This window comes from Petromyzon marinus, chromosome 18, assembly GCF_048934315.1.
Source record: "Petromyzon marinus isolate PM22_M1 ecotype Great Lakes invasive population chromosome 18, UKy_Petmar_22M1.pri1.0, whole genome shotgun sequence".
In the NCBI taxonomy this organism is placed as follows: Eukaryota; Metazoa; Chordata; class Hyperoartia; order Petromyzontiformes; family Petromyzontidae; genus Petromyzon; species Petromyzon marinus.
The window spans coordinates 11968374-11990411 of record NC_133684.1 but is presented as its reverse complement, the minus strand read 5'-3'; the positions used below and the strand labels follow the sequence as shown (position 1 = coordinate 11990411).

Here is a 22038-nt window from a genome sequence, read left to right as displayed (position 1 = left end):
ATATGTCCAGATGCATGTTCAGACCGAGAGTCGTAAGTTCGGTATCATTACCCAGCATTCCCAGCATTTATGCTTCCCAGCATTTATGCTGGGAATGCTGGGTATGGATCCAAACACTGAAAGGTTTACGAAGGTGTCGGCAGCTGTTCATGATGCTATTGCCTATTACAAATGTAATTATGAAGAGAAGAAGAGAGCAACTGTGCAGACATTTCTTCTTCAGTTTTTCAAGAGAGTAGAGAGGAAACACAAGCACCAAAGGGAATTAACATCTCCATCTGCAGAACATGAAGAACAAGTGGCATCTACAGATTATACAACTTTTAAAGCCATTCCCGTGTTTAGTGTACATGCCGTACAACATGTTTGGAATCAACAGGAGTAAAGTTGGACTTACGAACAAATTGACTTTCAAACAGACCTCTGGAACCTAACTCGTTCGTAAGTAAAGGAGTCTCTGTATAGCTCAGTGGGCCTTACCTTTATATTTACGTGATCTAACCCAAAAACCTCTATGATGGAAGCTAAAAGTAGTTTATTTTAGTTTATGCATACATAACAAATAAAACAAGGCTACAATGATACCATGCCAGTTACCTTTTCGTTGTCCTTGATGTCTGCCTTCCGTGCCCACAGCAGCATGATGAGATAGAGCAGGATGATCACAATGACAGCGGCAAACACGGCGCCGTTTGACACCAGGTCGAACTTCGTGAACACCGTCGAGAAGTTGATGGTGTTTGGTGCTAACACCTCTGCCGCCACAAAGACTCGCTCGCGACCGGCGTTCGTTGTGGTGGCCTTGTGACCTCCACCAACCACACAAACGGTGCTGTTCATTGTGGAGTTAGGGTGCACCTGTGTAAGGCATATCAAGGTGAAGCCATTACAAATTAATTTACAACAAAAATTATTGTTTCAATGTGAATTAATCATTAATTCAATACATTCAACTAGCTGATGACAGGAAAAGGATTACGTGTAGATTTTGTTGGAAACAGATCAAATAAGTCGGCATCTCGTGATTTGTTACACTCGCAATGTGCTGACTCATCACAATTCTTGGTCGTGATTTGATTCAACGATACTCTTTTAACCTTGTGGTGAATGCAGTCCGTTCGTTTTCGTGGTGCTTTGTATCACACAGACTGTTTCATTTACGGTGGCGCTAGGATGCACCTTTTCCATTATTCAAAAACATGAATAAGTACACGTTTTGGCATTTTTTAAATATTTATTATGGCTTTAATATTGATTACCAAGTTATTTACCATGTGCAGTATAAATGACACAAAGCGGCTGTCAAATTTTATTTACAATAGTTTGACACTTTTAGATAAAGTGGAAGTTTTTTGGTTATGTCATTTATTGATTTCAGCTCATTAGTTTGCCTTTGAAATTCAGGTATGGTCCCACAAAATCCACTGGTTTACTTCTTTTTTTACTGTACTTTAAAGTTGCTGAAGAATTTTGATTAAAGCTTTCGTGACTGCGGGAATTCATATTCTTGGTTCTTTCGGTAAAAGGGAAACAATAAAATAAAAATAGAATATATATAAAACAATACAATTCTCACGACGTTTCGACTGCAACACAAGCAATCATCATCAGGTGTGAAAACCACGGCAAGAAAATTTGAAAAAAGTGGCGGTTTTTTTTTACGTTAGCACCACGGAGAGCGATTTGACAGTTTGTTCAGATGGACGAGTCCATCTATGTTCGGAAAAGAGGAGGGGGGAGACGAAAAATAATGGATGCGGTCTGAAAGCCACCTTAAGCGTGATCAATCAATTAAGACCCGAAATGGTTTATCAAATCCTTCCAATGATTGCTAAGCCAGAATCCATCTTCTCGGTTGAAATTGTCTCTGTGTTTGTGTATGTGGATAGCCTCATGAACGAATCTCTCATGGTAGTCAGATAGATGGCTTGCAAATAACCTCTGTCTTGGAGAAACCAATGTTATGTGAGCCTACTGAATTATAACAGTAATCTGCCACGGCCGAGGTGTTGGTCCTACCGTGTTTCAGCTCTGCTTTGTGTTCACGAATGCAGTCCGAGACATGTCGTTTGGTTTCTCCAATGTAACTACTACCACAGAGGCAACTTAGTTTGTAGACGCCAGGGTACTGTATGTCCGGAATCACATCTTTTACAGACGGAACCAGAATGTCTAATAATTCGCATCCATTTTTTTCGTCTCCCCCCTCCTCTTTTCCGAACATAGATGTACTCGTCCATCTGAACAAACTGTCAAATCGCTCTCCGTGGTGCTAACGTTAAAAAAACGCCACTTTTTAAAAAAATTATTGCTGTGGGTTTCACACCTGATGATGATTGCTTGTGTTGCAGTCGACACGTGGTGAGAATTTTATTGTTTTATATATATTTTTTATTTTATTGTTTCCCTTCTACGTGACTTTGCTGAACAATGTCTAATAATTCGTGCAACTCCTCACATTTGCATCCCTCTTATCCACAGTCCTCTAATCTGGAACTTCTGTCGCGTCGGGATGATCTACTATCCCTCCCATTATCGCAGATCAGCACTCCTTTTTATTCACAATTTTACAGGTAATAGCAAGAAATGACAGAACGGTAGCTAAATTAATTAGTTCATATGAGTTTATCCGTGACTGTTTTGCACATAAAGGGAGTAATGTTGGCTACGTATGGTGCGAAAATAGTTAAACATACAAGAATGCTCGAATCATAGAATTAAAACTTTGCCTATCCACTCATCCACGGAAGGGGTATCCTCCCCTAGTGAGATGAGTGGAATTCCACTCTATAAAACTTCCAACAGAACATGTGCAACTTTACTTGTTTTTAAACAAACAGTATATTAGTTTTTAAGGTGTAATTCTTTTCGGACATTTTTCAGTGCTTCTCAGGCCACTGCTGGATGAAGATCTCAAGTCATGCTCGTGATTGCTTGACACATCGCTCCTCGCTTGTGTTCATTGTGACAGTGAATCAAATGCAGATTTTTGCACTCATAGCCCAGTGCACTAACTACCCACTCTACCCTGGTGCATTGGCTATGAAACCAGCGACCTTGTTTTTATTCCTGGCCACAGTGACAGATAATATTGTAAATGGTCCTGCCCCTTTCCCCACCCACACTGCCCATACGATGGGAAAGAAGTTCAACATGCATCCAGAAGTGGAGTGACAAAGGTCTCTAATGTGTCACTGTTTTATTCATTAACACGTACTTGTGCCAAGTCATAATTCCACTGGCCATTAACATCATCCCACACTTTGCAGGCAGTTGTCCTTATTCTGACTTTCACATTTGTGGCATTGCCTGCAGTTTCATTTCCTGCCAAAGAGCATAAAAATATTAAGCATAAGTTAACAGATGTCTTGCTAGCATCTAGGTAAAGATTCGGGTGTTTTCTCATTGTGAAACCTCATGGAAAAATAACATTTGAAAATGGAAAAAACTGAAGAAAAAGACCATTTTTAAATCAGCATTCTTCAAGAGCATATCCTATGTATCCACTGCAATTCTCTCAATCTGTACACGAGTGACATGTGTGTATATCTGCCAGATAATCTCGCAGAGCTGGGCTTGACTTATATAAATAAAGTATAATTGGATGTTGTGCTATCATTTGTGATTAGGTTTGCCACCTTTTTGACATACCAAGCCCGGACGTCTCAGTCAGAACAGGTCTATCAAAATCGTGCTGTACACCGAGTTCAACACAATACAGTACCAGTACCATGTGTACAAATCAATTCCTCCCACCCGATCAGAGGTGCCAATTCCTTTTACTTGGACTGCCGCTCCAAACCAGTTGCGATGTCACAGGCTCGACACGGAAACAGATGCACCCTTCATTGGCATCCCTCTCAAGAGTCCATGCTCAGAGCCATGTGTTCGTTTAAAATACAGAGCAGAAAGGTTACAACAACGGAAGAGTTTGGGATAGCTTAGCCTAACCCAAGCTAATATTAAGACTTTCAAAAAGTGTTATGAAGATTACAATCAATTGCTTGTAGGGATTGTTGTGAGGGAGGGGGCAAGGGTGGGGTGAGGGAGTGAAGGGGGAGGGGGCTGAACCCGCGGAGCCTCATGGCTTGTGGGGGGCAGCTCAGAACCGTGCTGTTGCTTTTGGGTCCAAAATTAACCACCCCAAGCACCTATGCCAAATCAACGTGGAAAGGTAGCATGAGATTTATATGCAGGATTTCAGCAGTGATCCCCAAGTGCTCTCGTCATCCAGCCTGGAGCAGGTTTTTAATATATACAGCACATTTGCTCAATAAAACATGCATAAAATGTGTTAGGCACGCCTTACCAGTATTCTTGAGTAAAATATAATAAATTCCAGCATTGGTTTCATTGCCAGGGATGAAAAATGATGTCTGTGTCCGAATCACAGAATCACCTGTTCCTTCATGTCGTTCTTTGTTCCTTGCCGCTTCTCTCGACTCCATGACAAAGTGAAAATCAAATTCTGGAAGGTCAACCACTGGGGCTTGATTGTAACGTAAATATAATTCCAGTCTGCCATTGACATCACGAGAATTTGAAATGTCCAATATGATTGCAAAGCCACCGTCCTTAACGATAAACGATTTACAGGCTGAAACGTTATTTGTTTCTACAAAAAAGTTTACTTTAGATCCTGAAATTTTATTATTGCTAACCGTCATCAAAGTGAACATGTTCACGTTTTTATCTTCCCCACTCACTTGCAGGCTGACGACTGAACTGTTTACAGGAGAATCTTTATTCCATGCAAATGGGTTTTCCTTGAAAGCAGATATCTTTAAAAGATACAACAAATAAGTTTATCATACAGTGTATAATTGTAACAGTGATTTTGTCAACGTTTATTTCAAATGTATTTAAATAAATAGCCAGCTGTTTCTTTTCAAGTAATTGTCATCAGTAAGTATACTCCACACCACAAATACAAATGAAGGCGAGAGATGGAAACAAGCCTGGACTGCGACCAACGTCAAAAATAAAGATCTCATACAAGACCATACTGTCGAACCTCCCCTTTTCAACCCTCCACGCCGCCAATGGTCAACCATCGACCGAATCAGGACCGGGTATGACCGAAGAGGCCACCCGATGCACAAATGGTGTATCAAAGATTCGGCGGCCTACGAGTGTGGCCACGAATCCCAAACCATCGACCGCATTGCAAATACTCCACTGGTGTCTTAACTCCTTCAAAGGTGGAATGGACGAGATCCACTCTGCTTCTGAACAGACAATTTAAGTGGACAACAAATCTAAAAATACATTCTTAATTTGAAGCTTTCGTGACTGCAAGAATCCATACTCTTTGGTTCTTTCGGTAAAGTCACGTAGGTAGAAAATTAATAGATCACAACGTTTCGATCGCAACACAAGCAATCGTCATCAGGTGGGACAACCACAGCAGTTTTTTCTTGCTGTGGTTGTCCCAACTGATGACGATTGCTTGTGTTGCGATCGAAACGTGATCTAAAAATACATCTTTAATTTGCTGTTATTAATCCATACGAAATAAGAAGATGTATATTTGAATTATTCCATCATGACAAAAAACTCTGTCTCAAGCCAAGTTTGGATACCTACAGGGAAACCGGGTGTGCATGGCCTGCAATCAGGTCCAGGTGACATGGATCGCAAAGCAGTCTGCTAACCACAGATCAAATATATACTCAATATGCGCACTATTCTAGGCAGGCTGATAAGTATATATTTCCAAATCACACACTTAAAGGACAGCCAATTGCAAAATGTAATTCTGACTTTTCTCGCCAAATGGGAAGCACTTGGAAATGCACCAGGGACGATTGGAACTGGCCATTTCAATTTTCACGAAAAAATATTTTGGCCAAATAAGTATAATACCTAAAATGTATGCGTTCTAAATATTGAGCCTTGTAATTTATTAAAGTAATGTCTAAAGTATTAAAATAAAGCACACCATTTGCATGTTTACCTGTACATTCATTTTCATGGTCGGTGTTATAGACGGTTTGGTATCATTCAGTGGAAAGAGAGAAGCGCTGCTCCCATCTTGTGTCTCCCACGATGAGTTGAATAATTTATGGCCAGTGACCTTCTGGGTTGTTGTGGATACAGACCTTGAGCTGAGACCCACTGCTTTTTCACCAGGTTCGGACTTCTTGTTTTGCAGCGCTCCCAGCAAAAGCATTGTTTGGTAAACACTGTCAAAGAATGTAGACTAAGAAAAATAATTAAAATTTAACATAAATATGCGGTACAGATTACGGAAAGGGTCAATCTATTTTGTGTGGCAAGAAGATTACTATAATAATAGGGTTTTTCCCTATTTTTCTGGCAACAAAACTGAAATCTTTTTAAAAGGATTCATGTCTGCATTAACCACAATACCTGCAGTCAAAATGCAAACAAAAAACATACTATGATAATATATGAATCCTTGTAGAAAGGTTTCAGTTTTTTGCAAAAAAAACAGGGGAAAACCCCTATTATTATATTTTGGTACTGGCAAAGGAAGTCTAATGATGTAGATGCTCACCCCGAGCCCTCATTACTTTGATAGTGCATTGTCTTTGAGCTGTATGCCTTTTGGCGTCATCTGGTCGAGCACCAATTGGGTCGAGGCTCAAAAGAAAGCCGTCCCTTGATGTGGACCAATCAGTTTCAAGGACAATGCATATTCATAAAGGTTTTTGGGTTAGATCGCGTTATATATAAATGTGCCGTAACCCTCCACCACCCGACACGGCCAAACAGTAAAAAATGTCACGTTTACAAAGAACACATAGTTCACTACTTTAGCCCACCGGTGTTTTGAAGAGTGAATCAACATCATTTAAAATTTGAGTACGATGTTTCGCTGGTAATTACATCCAGCTTCATCGGGCAACGGAGGAGGAGAAATGCACGAGATTCTTCTTCAAAGCATGTAGGGAGGGTGATAACGTAGTCAGGGAATTGGTAAGCTCTACCAGGGGCAGGCAGACGACGGCGCAGGGATGACGAGTATAGCAGAGGACTACTATAGGGAGCGTATGGGAGAAAAGGAACAGATGGAGGGAAGCAGGAGGCGCTGTTGGGGGCACTGGGGAGGAGGATTGGGAACCCAGAGGCGCTGGGGGAGAAGATTTGGCCGGGTGAGGTGGAGGAGGCGGTGAAGGGGCTGAATAGGAATAGAACCCCGGGCCCGGATGGTATCCCAGCGGAGTTCTACGTCAAGTTCTGGGAGCACCTGAAGGAGGACATGTTGCAAATCTGTAGGGAGACTTTAGAGGAGGGCCGGGTGCCGGACGATATGCGGGAGGGATTAGTTACGCTGATTTATAAAGGGAAGGAGGATCACAGGGACTTGCGGAGCTGGCACCCAATTACACTCCTAAACACGGACTATGAGATTTTAGCGAGGATAGTTGCGACGCGATTAGGGAAGGTGGTGGGGGGGTTGGTAGAGCCAGATCAGACGTGCGCGGTCTCGGGGAGGAGGATCGCGGACTCCCTAGTGGTGCTGAGGGAGGCTATAGAAGGGGAAAGAGAGAGGGGGTGTCCACTGGGGATTCTGAGCTTGGACCTGGACAAAGCCTTTGACCGCCTGTCGCATGAGTATATGCTGGCGGTGATGGAGGGAATGGGAGTGAATGGGCCCCTGTTGGAGTGGGTGGCGCGGCTCTATGGTGGGCTCAGGGCTAGGCTTTTGATCAATGGGGAATGCTCGGGGGCGATCCCAGTAGAGTCCGGGGTGAGGCAGGGGTGCCCGATGTCCCCGGTCTTGTTCATCATGAGCATGGAACCTCTTGCGCAGACAATAAGGGATAACCAAAGGATAAGGGGAGTGACAATCCCGGGCAACAAGGAGCAAGGGAAAGTGACATTGTATATGGACGACGTGGCCTTGCTATGCATGGACGTCGCGTCAGTGTGGAGAGCTATGGAGGAGACGGGACGGTTTTGCGCGGCCTCCGGCTTAAAGATTAACACGAGGAAGAGCGAACTGATGGCTTTTGGGGACTCGAGGTTGTTCGAGGGTCGGCCACCGGAGTTGAGACTATAGACGGAAGAGATCACGGTGTTGGGGGTGACCTTCTGTAGGGATAGATCGGCGGAACATAACTGGGAGAAAAGGATAAGGAAGGCGAAGGGACGTTTGGGTAAGTGGGCAGGGAGATGGCTCACGATGGCTGGGAGGATCATGGTGGTGAAGGTGGAGATTCTGCCAACGCTAAACCACCTGGCGCACGTATTCCCACCTGGTAGGAGGGAGGTCAGGGCCTTGACATCGATGCTATTCGGATTTATCTGGGGGGGAGGGATGGAGAGGGTAAGGAGAGCGATACTGTGCAAACGGGTTGTGAACGGGGGGAGGGGCGCCCCAAATGTGGCATACACCCTGATCTCGATCTTTGTGTGTAATGCCATGAGACTGTTCTCCTCTGCAGAACCGCGAGGCAAGGCGGCATGCTACATGAGGTACCGCCTGACGTGGCGCCTGCGGGGCCTCGGGATGACCCAAGCGGAGAGGAGCACACCCTTGGACTGGCCGGGGGGCTGGTTGAGTGAAGTGGTGGGGGACTATATAGAGCAGCACGGCCTGAACCGGTGGGGGGGCCAGTGGAACCCCAGAGAGGTGCGGGCCGAGGCGGAGGAAGGGGAGACCTGTGAGGAGGTGCCAGGTGCGAGGAAGGCGGTACACCGGCAAATTTGGAGGAACACGTCGTCGACTGCACGCACAAAAGAGCAGAGGGACCTATCCTGGCTGGCGGTCCGGGACAAACTGGGGACGAGGGGCTTCATGTACGCCCGCCAAATGGCACGCACCCCCAAGTGCCCGAGGGGCTGCAATGTGGACGAGAGCGCTATACATGTGATGGTGGCATGCCCCTTTGCACAGAAGGTGTGGAGGCGGAGCGAACCACTGTTAGCCCGGTTCGCCCCAACGAAGGTGACAACGTGGGACATGTGGGGGGAATTGCGGGGAGTGAGAGGGGAGGACAGGGACCGGGCGTGGGCCATAATAGGCGCAACAAAGGAGGCCTTATGGAAGGCGCGCAAGAAGGAACTGGATGGGTCCCAGATGTCCCCTTTGGAAACGTGCTACATGGCAAGGAGGTTGTTGGAGAGGTTGGTGGATTGGGTGAGGCTGGGATACGAAGCCGCATGGGAAAAGTGGAATTGGCCGCTGCCCAGGGTGGGATAGGGTGGGGCCAGGTGTCAGGAGGAGAGTGTGGTGGGAAGTACACGAGTGTACCGCGCCGGCCGGCTGAGGGGCGGGACACAGAGCGCCTGGAATTTCAGGTCGGGAGGACGGGGGGGGGGGCGGCGCGGGAACGGACAGTGCCTGGGATGGGGGGGGGGCTTTACGGGCGCCTGGGGGCGAGGTCGCGCGTGGCTGGAGGGGAGGTGGCCCTCCATGCACATGCGCCCCAGTGCTGTGTCGGGCGGGGGTGATTCCGGTCTCGCGGATGTGTCGGTGGCCGGGTGGGGCCTTTGTGGCGCGCGGGAGGGGGCGGCTCCTCGTTCTTTATTTGAGTTCTTCGCTGAGAAGCTGAATAAAATTCAAAAAATCGTAATTACCAGCGAAACGTCGTACTCAAATTTTAAATGATGTTGATTCACTCTTCAACACACCGGTGGGCTAAAGTAGTGAACTATTTGTCCTTTGTAAACGTGACACATTTTTTTACTGTTTGGCCGTGTCGGGTGGTGGAGGTTAATGACTCAAATATATATAAAGCGAACTAACCAAAAAAACATTATTATGAATAATATTGGTCGCGAAAGCCTACGTGTTAAACTGACAATGCATATATTATCATAGTATGTTTTTTGTTTGCATTTTGACTGCAGGTATTGTGGTTAATGCAGATTTTTGTACTGGAAAAGGAGGTCTAATGAAGAAGATTACTTTTACCATTATGTCTAAATATCAAATAAATGGTTATATATTTCATGAATTTATACGCTGTTTCCCCTCGCTTTGTACGGCAGTCGTATATGTATTCCAAAAAAAGGGCACACAAAGCGAAACCGAACGAGACAGCCGCCTACCGAGTAGTGCACGCAGTACACAAGCAATGTCCCACGTCCGACCACATAGCCATGTTTGAGTGAATTCAAACCACATCGCAAATTTTAGGTAAAAATAGATTAGCCGCATATTCACGAAATCACACAAACCGAAACCGCGTAAAGCGAGGAAAACCTATTTACAAAATGTATTTTTTTCTTTCTGGAATGGCAAATTTACACGTTGCCTATTTCTAAAAATTTCAGCTATTCATAAAGATAAGATGTGCTATATTAATACTAAATTAGTCATTTGCTTTTTTTATTTGCTGCATCATAACATTTTCAAACTTGCTCGGTGACACTGGAATATTATAGTACAATTGTATCACAAGGATCAGAATCCAAATCTCAATCATCGTGGAGAAATCTGATGAGCTATGCAGCTCTTTTTCACAGATTCCCAGTAGTTTCAGAGATGCCCAACAAGAAAAAAAAAATGTTAAATTTATAAAACATGACATTTTGCGTGTTTCCCAATGCATTCCAGTACAGAGTTGTATCTGCTAAACACAGGGCTATTCTTTGCCCAAAATAATGCCAGACACTAAGCTGAAAATGCACGAGGTTAAAAGGAAAACTACACTAACATAGCAATCTAATGAATGCAGTACATTTTACAGTACTAAAACCCAAATCTTAAGGAGATGGTCCTTGCAGATGACTACATCTGGTAGTTTACCAGTATTGATTCAAGCAAGCCTGATTACTGAAGGGATGCTATGTCAAAATGGGTCTCAAGTTTGCTTTTACTGAATCAATGCTGCTGACATTGTGCACTCCCAGAAGGCCATGGGGCTGATAGTATGGGTAAAACTATATATATTTTTTTATTTTGAGAGATATTATTATATATAGGGAAACTTTCACCAGAATAGGGTGGCAACATTTGGTAAAGTAAATAGTCAAAACCAGCTGATAGTAGGCAAATATCACAAAGAATATCACAATGCATTCCATGAATGACACTATAGTTTTTAAAGTTATTCCAATTAAATAGTGGTCACTTATTTGATTGACCGGCACGAGTAGAGTATTTTTTTTTCCAGTCACCATAGCGCAGCTGTGCAGTGACGAAGCAGATTCAGTTTGCAAGCCAAGGCAAATCCCACAAAGCTCCTCATGATAATGAGACTGGACAGCAGCTGCTCGAGGCTTTTAATAGCAATAGCTTGCAGAACAGGTCAACATTATCCCTTAACAAATAGCATCTGGATACGATTCCAAAAATTAAACGTGTAACAAATAACTTCAATGGATATCCAGAATTCATGAGCAATACGTACCGCCTGAGTGTAAGCTGAGGACCTCTTTGTTCTATTTCTGTCCAAGCTACTTTGCTCTGCAAGCATTTTCTCGATTACCGCTGTGCACACGGAGAAAGCATCTGCCAATGGAAAGATAAGCCTCGTGAAATGAAAACATTCACATGGATCTATTTCTAATCGTATTCATCAAAGGGTATCTGCCTCTGTGTCGACAGTTACGGTATATACATTTAAGTAGTAAAAAAAGTTGACCCAAATAGTGAAATATGGTAATATTTTACTGGATAAGTAGTCATTGTACACATTTTTGCTCCACTTTGCTTTGATCGTTTAATATCTGTGTATACAAGTATGATACGGCAGTACATTATTATGGTTTACATTACCTTTGGTTACTTTCATTACGGATCTTTTCCCAGTTGTCAGACTATCCATACTCTCTAGTGCGTTGGTAATACGTCCCAGCAAAACAGTCTGAAACACATGAAGCAAGCAATGACAGTAAAACAAATACACGTACACTATGGGGAGTAGTTTTTGCTCGTTGCAAACTCCCAACATATTTTCTTGAGCCTTAAACTATCATCATGTACTCATTTAACCATGATGTAATGATGAAAATGGGATTTTGAATAGGTTAAAATTGATGGTATGTTTTCGTACAGTTTGTGTATAACTGAGAAATACGTATTATTCAATAAAATGTGGCAAGAATATTGGTTATTCGCATTTGAATGTTGTTACAAATGTGTGGTGCATTACGGCGGTGCATACCTGATCATCATTTGTAAAATACTCTGCCATCTGGCTCAGATCACGAGTGTATTGCAAAATCGCGTTTGCACTATTGAGGGACATGTTTGTACTGCCCATTGCCTTTACGAGCGCTGCTGTGAGCTACAAAACACAAACGGCAGTTCCAACGAAGGATTAAACACACGCCAATGGCAACTGCAATATAATAATTTCACATTTGCGGGCACTGTACCGTTCCATGGTATTATGAGACCTCCTTTGCCAGTAACAAGATATAGTAATAGGTTTTACCATTTTAACTGGCGCAAAAACTGACACCTTTATTCAAGGCATCATGTTTGCAATAACCACAACACAAGCAGTCAAAATGCAAACAAAAGAGACAACTCTGATAATAATATGCACTGTCCTTGAATTTGATTGGTCCACACCCGAGACGGCTTTTCTTAGAGCCTAGTCTCCAATGGTGTTGGACCAGAAGACGCCAAAAGGAGTACAACTCAAAAACAGAGCACTATCAAGAGTATTGAGGGCTCGGGGTGAGCATTTACATTATGAGACCTCCTTTGCCAGTAACAAGATATAGTAATAGGTTTTACCCTTTTAACTGGCACAAAAACTGACACCTTTATTCAAGGCATCATGTTTGCAATAACCACAAAATAAGCAGTCAAAATGCAAACAAAAGAGACAACTCTGATAATAATAATATGCACTGTCCTTGAATTTGATTAGTCCACACCCGAGATGGCTTTTCTTAGAGCCTAGTCTCCAATGGTGTTGGACCAGAAGATGCCAAAAGGCGTCAAGGACAGTGCATATTATTAGCAGAGTTGTCTCTTTTGTTTGCATTTTGACTGCTTGTGTTGTGGTTATTGCAAACATGATGCCTTGAATAAAGGTGTCAGTTTTTGTGCCAGTTAAAAAGGTAAAACCTATTACTATATATTATTACTGGCAAAGGAGGTCTCATAATGTAAATGCTCACCCCGAGCCCTCAATACTCTGATAGTCTTATTTGGTTCTTCCGGTAAAGTCACGTAGAATGAGAATAAAAGTATAAAATAAAATAAGACAATAAAATTCTCACGACTTTGCGGCCACAACACAAGTAGCCTTCTTCAGGTGAAAGAACAGAACTGTCGGGACGACAGAGCTTCAATTAACGCTGCTAAGATTCGCAGCATCTTTTAAGCTCAGTGAGAAGCGTAAAGAGCCTTGACAAAGGAGTTTACATACCAGAGCAGGAGAATTTAGCATTTAAAAAACTGAGGGATTAGCTTGTGACAGAAATAGCTGTGTTAAAGTCAAAGTTTACATATCAACAGAGGCATTTAGTATATGAACGCTAAGGGCCTCCAACTAACCAACTATCATAAAGTAAACCGATGTTAAAAACTAAGTCTATATCACGTGAATATAATAAATGTAATAAATTGATAAAATAAAATAACACAATAATATTCTCACGACGTTTCGGCCACAACACAAGCGGCCTTCATCAGGTGAAGGGACGAGACTGTCTGGTAGGACAGCGCTGGAGTGAAAGAGCCACGTTCAGATCACGGCCTTTAAGCTGTGTGAGAGGAACAAAGCGCCTTGACAAAGGAATTAGCATATAATTTAGCATTGAAATGGCTGAATGATTAGCTTGTGACTGGTCACAGAAATAGCTATGTTAAAAGTTAAAGCATACACATCCGCAGAGGCACCCCTTGTTAAAGGAATTAGCATAGAATTTAGCATTGAAATAGCTAAGTTAAAGCATACACATCCGCAGAGGCACCCCTTGACAATGGAATTAGCATAGAATTTAGCATTGAAATAGCTGAGTGATTAGCTTGTAACTGCTCACAGAAATAGCTACGTTAAAGTCAGAGCATACACATTCACCGAGGCACTTAGTACAAATCAAACAGGAGAATTTAGCATTGAAATAACTAGGCGAATTTAGCATTGAAATAACTGAGTGATTAGCTAGTGACTGGTCACAGAAATGACTATGTTGAAGTCAAGGCCTACACATCTGAGCTATTCACAGTACTATATAGTGAACCAATAAAAAATAAAAAAATAAAAATTAGCTTAATGTTATCAATAAACTCTATATTCTCCAATCAGCTAAGCTACCAACAATAAGTCGTTATATATCACAATGCTATATGGCGAAAAAATGGCTGGATTCTTACCCTCAACTTTAGCACCACGGATAGCTACGGGCCCCGTTCAGACGGACGAGTTCGTCCATGGTCGGAACAGAGGAGGGGGAGAGAGACAGCTGCGAGGCGCTATTATACTCCATGTTGTAAAACCATACCATTAACCATGGTGTGAGAGGTATTAAGAGTCAATGCTGGCGAAGGAGCTGCGGTCTGAAGGTCATCGTAAAAATACAATTAATTAAGAACAGAAATGATTTAAAACATCTTTGCAGTGGTAACTAAGCCAGAATCCATCTTCTCGGTTGAAATTGTCTCTGTGCTTGTATATGTGAATGGCCTCATGAACGAATCTCTCATGGTAGCCGGTTGGTTTGCAAAGAACCTCCGTCTTGGAGAAGTCAATGTCATGTGAACCCACTGAATTATAACAGTGATCTGCCACGGCAGAAGAGTTCGTCCTACCGTGTTTCAAGTCTGCTTTATGTTCGTGGATGCGGTCCGAGATATGTCGTTTGGTTTCCCCAATGTAGTTGCTACCACAGAGGCACTTTAGTTTGTAAACGCCCGGGTACTGTATGTCTGGAACAGCATCTTTTACAGATGGAACAAGATCACGGATTTTATGTACTGTGTTGAATTGGACCTGGATCTTGTGTTTATTCAGGATTTTGGAGATATTTTTAATAACCCCTGCAATGTAGGGTAAGGTGATGGTTTTGAGTGGCTCCTCAAGAGGATCCTTCTTCATGACTGGAGTGATGGCTTTGCGGATTGTGTAGTTGGAGTAACCATTAGCCTTAAGAGCCTGGTGTACGTGTTTGAGTTCACTGGCAATGTGTTCCTGGTCGGAAATGCATTGGGCTCTATGGTATAGAGTCTTGATGAGGGAGTTCTTCTGGGATGGACGATGGTGGGAATATAGACTTAGTTTTTAACATCGGTTTACTTTATGATAGTTCGTTAGTTGGAGGCCTTTAGCGTCCATATACTAAATGCCTCTGTTGATATGTAAACTTTGACTTTAACACAGCTATTTCTGTCACAAGCTAATCCCTCAGCTATTTCAATGCTAAATTCTCCTGCTCTGATATGTAAACTCCTTTGTCAAGGCTCTTCACGCTTCTCACCGAGCTTAAAAGACGCTATGGTTTACTTTATAGTAGTTGGTAATTGGAGACCTTTAGCATCCATATACTAAATGCCTCTGTGGATATGTAAACTTTGACTTTAACACAGCTATTTCTGTCACAAGCTAATCCCTCAGTTTTTTCAATGCTAAATTCTCCTGCTTTGATATGTGAACTCCTTTTTCAAGGCTCGCCACGCCTCTTACCGAGCTTAAAAGACCCTGCGAATCTTAGCAGCGTAAATTGAAGCTCTGTCGTCCCGACAGTTCTGACCTTTCACCTGAAGAAGGCTACTTGTGTTGTGGCCAAAACGTCGTGAGAATTTTATTGTCTTCTTTTATTATTTTATTCTCATTCTACGTGACTTTACCGAAAGAACCAAAGAAGATGAATCCTTGCAGTCACGAAAGCTTTAAATCTAAATTTATATACTCTGATAGTGCGCTGTTTTTGAGTTGTACGCCTTTTGGCATCTTCTGGTCCAACACCATTGGAGACTAGGCTCTAAGAAAAGCCGTCTCGGGTGTGGACCAATCAAATTCAAGGACAGTGCATATTATTATCAGAGTTGTCTCTTTTGTTTGCATTTTGACTGTTTGTGTTGTGGTTATTGCAAACATGATGCCTTGAATAAAGGTGTCAGCTTTTGTGCCAGTTAAAAGGGTAAAACCCATTATTATACCGTTCCGTGGTCGTTAAGCAGGAGCTGAGTTCTCGAACAAAACTCGCGGTTTACAGATCGATTTACATTCCCACCTTCACCTATCTTCATGAGCTTTGGGTAATGACCGAAAGGATGAGATCAGGGGTACGAGGGAACGAAATGAGGTTTCTCCGCAGGGTTGCCGGGCTCACTTTCCATGATCGAGTGAGGAGTTCGGTAATCTGGGAGAGCCTCAGAGTTGACCCGTTGCTTCTCCGGATCGAGAGGAGCCAGTTGAGGTGTTTCGGGCACCTTCTAAGGATGTCCCCTGATAGACTCCCCCTGGAACTCTATCGAGTAGCACGTCGAAGACCCCATGGCCGGCCCAGGACACGCTGGCGGGACTATATCGCTCAGCCTGCCTGGGAACGATTGGGAATTCCCAAGGAAGAGCTTGAGTCTGTCGCCAGGTAAAGGGAGGTCTGGACCACCCTACTCAATATGCTCTCGCCGCGACCCTCGCCAGGACAAGCGGAATGAGAAACGAACGAACAAACATTCTTGATCAATACAAAAACGCATTGCTAACATTGCACATTAAATTAACACATTTGTTCAACGAAAGTACCTGCGTCACATCATATTCACTGGCAATGTCTTTCAAGGCTGCTGTTGTAATGCTGATGAATGTAGAGACAATTGGATTGCTATGTTGCACCATGAGCTGGATTGTGCCACCAGATGCTAGCATTGCGTGCGTGTTGTTTACCAACAAATCTACTGGAGGACGTGTCACCTGAAAAACAAATTGCATCTGTCAATAAAGCCCTTTATAAACGGTGAACTGTAATACATATATCGCAATGCAATTTTAATTCAACGTATTATTTTTGTTAATAGTTCTTCGGACATGACGATATGGCTGAGACCAAGGTGAGATCACTAAGCTGTCATCACTCAGATCCTCGATCCGAATCCAGGCACCAATCCAGGCTTAAACTGAGATTACAAATGTCGTAAGTTGATGATCTTAGTCTAGTCACTGTAACCAAACATTTTTCATTAGGTTTGCACCTAATGTGTCTGAATTCCAACACTGAAAATAAAATAAAATCGGACTTTCCATCTCACAAATAAACATTTATTGATCGATTTGTTTGACTGCAATTCATCTATTTCTGATGTAGAAGGTTGCACTGGCGGAGCCAGTGGGGGGGAGGGGGGGTGGCACGTGCCCCCCCCCCCCCCCCAATGATCCGATCAAAATTATGGATTTCGATCGGATCATTTGGGTTTATCTATCTTTCATATCTATATGAAAGTCAAAAATTGTCTGTTTGTAAGTTTGTGGCTTTGTGTGTGTTCGCGCACTTGCGAAGGATTTGGCTCTCCAACGGTGGGGTTTACATTAAATCAAAATAGCCAGCTACCACGCCGTAAGCTCCGCCGTGAGCAAGCGCTATTCCATTTTCACATCCGTCAACTTTTAATAAGTTTAATTAGCGATTTAGTGCGATTTTTTCGTGCTATATATTTACGATGCGTGCACGACCATACCAACTCACGCGCCTTTAGTGGGAGGACGGCCCATGCCAAGTCGCACGCCTTCGGTGGGAGTGAGGGGGACATTTTCTTTCACATTAATACTGCTTTAAAAATACACAACGCTGAGCTTAATTTTTTACTGTGTGATGTCCCCCTCACCCCGATGCGGGCAGTTACTAATATATAGTCGCTAGATGCTACCACTATAGGCCGTAGATATTACTGCAGAGCGGCTGGGGAGATTGTGGCTGGGAGGGGGGGGTCAGGGGTAGCAGCCCAGCTCCAGCCTGCCAAGGTGCCACCTCGGCTGGCTGGACAATCTAGGCGAGGCCGGAGGCTCTGCAATGGACTAGGCCTCACCACGCCACTCTGTTAGGTGAGTACTTTGTAATATAGAGTCGATAAATACTGCTATAGAATCAGTATGTACTACTGTAGTGATAGCAGGTACCACCACAGTTGGTATGCACTGCTGTAATCATAGGTACCACCACAGTCAGTACGCACTGCTGTTAGATTTTTAAGAGTAGTTTTGAAATATTTTTTTGGCCCGGGCAACACCGGGTATATAAGCTAGTTAGTGAAAAAAATCGGCGTTTCGCGACCCCTACTGCCACTGTGTAGCATATTACTATGTGCCGGGGACTCTATGAGATGATAAGACAAAAGTGAGTCCATAATTGGCAATAAGTAACGGCAAAGCAGTTATAAGTGACTCAGAATTGTGCGTAGTTGTGTATACAGTACATGACATCCCTGAAGGCATACCTTCAGCGAGCGTGATGCCGATCACACACGGTTCGAATTCGACCCCCGATCGATGGCTGTGCCATCGCCGCACACGCTTCGAATAAAAAGCAAGGGACAACTCCTTACTTACAACTATCATTTTTCATTGCTGGAGGGGTTGTCCCCCTACCTTAAAATCCTGGCTCCGTCATTGGAAGGGTGGAATGTAAAAGTGGCATCACCTATTATTCATCAGAGGTTACTTAAAACGAAAACATGTTTATTTTATCAAGTAAGGCCCACTGAGCTTCATAGCTCTTTTTTTGAAGTGACCTGGCCACAAATGATTGCTCAACGAAGTGGCTTATCACGTGGAAATGTATAACAGCCAAAATACTCTAAACGTGTGTTGATTCGAAATGTGGGGGGAAAACCCGAAAGACCTGTAGAAAAATCCACGCGACCATGGGGATAACATGCAAACTCCAATATACAGGCGTCAGGGTCGGGATTTAACCCAGGACCTCCTGCATACCAGGGAAGGTAGTTAACATCTTGCCACCGTGGCCCCATAGGATCTCACAAGCAGTGTTACTATATCCAATCCTGCGGGCCATTCTCTAACCAGGGATGTTGCATTGCTCTGTGAGAATTCTAAACGGATTCCTGAAATTTATAGCTCAGGATGAGCAGCTAAAAAATGGGACCATTTTTCCAGTAACAAGGTATGAAAAAAAAAGAATACGTTTTACCCTTTCTGGCAAAAAAAACAGGTGGTAAGATGTTCAAACACCAAATAGGAACTTTTTGCAAGAAATCAAGTTCGCGTTAACCACACGTACTTGTGGTGAACGTGTAAACAAACATACTATGATAATATATGTGTAGTGACTGTACTTGTCACTGTATGGTGCCGGGACTTGCAAAGTCACGGCCGGTGATGTTGTCAATGCGGGCAGCCTGGGTTGCGGGCTGCAGTACCAACACTAGCGGTGGTTGGGTAAGCGCTGGTGAGCGCGAAGGCACCACGAGCAGCGTGCGGTGCAGGCTCCCAGTCAGGGAGCGAGAGCGAGTGTCAGCCAGCCAGGGTTACGCTGGGGCATGACACTCTGGCTGACCTGTTGTCACGTGACCGGACGATGGTGGAGGGGGGCCACCGGTGGACGGGGGCCCAGGGGCGGTCACGTGGTCCCGGAGAGCTCTCGGGAACGTTCGAAAAAAGCCCTGTAGAACCTGGAAGCTGGGCGTGGCTAAGGGCAGAGCCAGCCCCAGCCCGGGGGCATATAACGAGAGCTCCGTGAGGAGCTCGGGGTTCTTCTTCAAGGTTTGGTGTTCGAAGATCCATGTCGGGGAGTAGAAGCCTCTAGCCACGCGGTCCGGAACCAAGCTTGTGGTCCGGACCGGGATAGCAAACCGTGTCTAGTTGTGCCGTAGCGTGGCTCGATGGGCATTCGAGACCCGAGCGTAGGTTATGTTGTGTTGGCGCTGTTGCGTTAAATAAATAGTGTTGCTCCCAAGTTAACGTCTGCGACTCCTTTGGACTCACTACATATGCATTGTCTTTGTGAGACAAGGCCCTAAAGAAGGCTGTCTCTGGTGTAGGCCAATCAATTTAAAAGACAATACATATATTATCAGAGCATGCTTGTTTGCTAGTTCATCACAAGTACGTGTGGTTAATGAGACCTTGATTCCTTGCAAAATGTTTATATTTGGTGTTTGAAAATTTTAACACCTGTTTTATTGCCAGAAATGATAAAACGTATTTTTTCATACAATGGAGATTTCTTAAATGACTGCCTTTCCAGATTGTTTCACATTGAGGAGTCTCATTGACCAAAGAGGCTATTAGAATGAAAATCCAAGCAATGTTCTTTTTTTACATTAGTAAAAAATAATTCACAAATGAGTATGTATACAAACTCTTACCAACACATGTATGGGGGCCGACGCACAAGCTGCCGCGGAGTTGCACACGCTCGCCCTGAGGTCCAGCGTCCCTTGGTTATCTAGGTCTCCCACCGGCAGCAGCAGAGAGGGAGTCTGGCTCAGCTGAGAGCTGTAGAGCAGGAACTCGGTGTGGTTCGACACGGCCTTAAACGTGTAGGTGAGCTGCTGTTGGGACTTACTCGTCCAGCCACTGCATGAGAGCTGGAAGAGCGTCATTGCTGCAAAACCTTGAGTGAAATTACGAGAGAGAATATAAATGTAAAAGTCTGTAGGGCAGCATTAGTTATGACTGACACAGAATATTTATTTAGACTGGAGGAATCCGATGAGCGGTGACGCTCTTTTTCACAGATGTCCAGTAGGGGCACGGTGTCAGCAAGTTGCAATGCAACAAACAATACACAGACAAAAACACGAATGAAATGAGTGCAAGGTAAGCAAGTCACGCTAAATAAATATATTGTTAATAAATAAAGCTTTTAAGTATAACATTCCTGGAGAGTTTTCAACGCTAAATTCAAGCTTGGGCAAGGCAACTAAAAGAATAAAAAAAACAGTCACAGACCACACCAGGAGAACACACGTTCCCTCAATAACATTGCACATTAAAATGTAACGATACACAAGTGGTAAGGCTCAAACGTACAAACCAAATTTACAAATGTGATTGTATCCAGCCAGGTTATTACATATTCAGAGGACGCTTTAAAAGTCGCTGTTCTAAAACCAATCGTCAACGCAATACCTGAGCAACACATTTCTGTTCACTATGACATGCGACTAAGTGCATTGTTAAATCATTGCTTTAACTTCATGGAGCTTCACCTATTTCATTAAACATGAATATCTGTTAAGCTTCAAGCAACAAAGAAGCTCAAGTACAGCGTTAGCCAGCATTCGTTTTGGAAATAAAGCAGCCTTTGAGCATACTTTCACAGATAGTGTATATATTCAAGGGGCAGTGAAACATTTTAATATCAGTTTTTTAAAGTGTAACACCAACTTGGTGGCTTTGTCACCTAACATGAATAAACTAAGGTGACAAGGGTACCAAGAATAAAGTTCGGTAATGAATAGTACAGCTGCGCAAGTCTCACAATTTACAGACTGGAATCGTGATTACACTCTTGGAATTGAATGCTATTCCAAGCAGGTTTGTGGGATCAGGGGAGTTTGGGGTGCGAAGAGAGGGCTCATGGGCCGACCTAGTGACTCGTACTTACATAGCATCTGTGTTTAGTTTGTTGTCTGTCCCCCGCACCTCCGATAAGCAAGACGCGACAAAAGTTCAAAATATACGTACATATGCTTCAGTCCTGGTTCCGGACAGTGTACTGTTGCGAGACACGGTGTAATACTGACCCGATTCTGGGTCGCATGTGCACGTGCCATTGCTTTGGGGGATGCTTGTTGAAAATGCGTATGTGGCCTCTGCAGCAGCTCTACTGGCAGTTCCAACTCTCACTTTAATCTGGTATTCCTCCCCGATCTCCAGCATGTCTTCAAGCACCACCAAGCCTCCATCTTCGGTGCCTTAAAACAAACATACATAGCCGATAATAAAGGTTTTTTGTTGGGTTAGATCGCGTAAATATAAATGTGTCGTTAAACCTGCCACCACCTGATACAGCCAATTAGTAACGTTTGTCACGTAAACAAAACGTGCCAATTAGTTACTAGTTCAGCACACCGGTGTGTTTGAGATACGTACAACATACATAGCCCATGTAATCATACACACACACTGCATGTACAATATAAACTTTACAAGAATAAACTGCAGAAAACCAATAACTGTGCAATTAGTTCAAACTCAG

The 22038-nt window shown here is 43.6% G+C and overlaps 1 protein-coding gene across 2 annotated transcripts in view; it reads right to left on the bottom strand.

Annotated features, from left to right (window-relative positions):
* Positions 1-22038, bottom strand: part of LOC116943676 (polycystin-1-like protein 2) — a 143908-nt gene that overhangs the window by 18772 nt on the left and 103098 nt on the right. For both annotated transcript variants that reach the window (XM_076067884.1, XM_076067883.1), the window contains exons 7-16: positions 21584-21754; positions 20201-20448; positions 16626-16793; positions 12084-12206; positions 11696-11783; positions 11328-11428; positions 5957-6202; positions 4310-4781; positions 3218-3324; positions 598-858 (exon numbers count right to left, since the gene is read on the bottom strand). In XM_076067884.1, the coding sequence (XP_075923999.1) occupies positions 598-858; positions 3218-3324; positions 4310-4781; positions 5957-6202; positions 11328-11428; positions 11696-11783; positions 12084-12206; positions 16626-16793; positions 20201-20448; positions 21584-21754 (1985 nt within the window). The remainder of the gene's footprint in view (positions 1-597; positions 859-3217; positions 3325-4309; positions 4782-5956; positions 6203-11327; positions 11429-11695; positions 11784-12083; positions 12207-16625; positions 16794-20200; positions 20449-21583; positions 21755-22038) is intronic.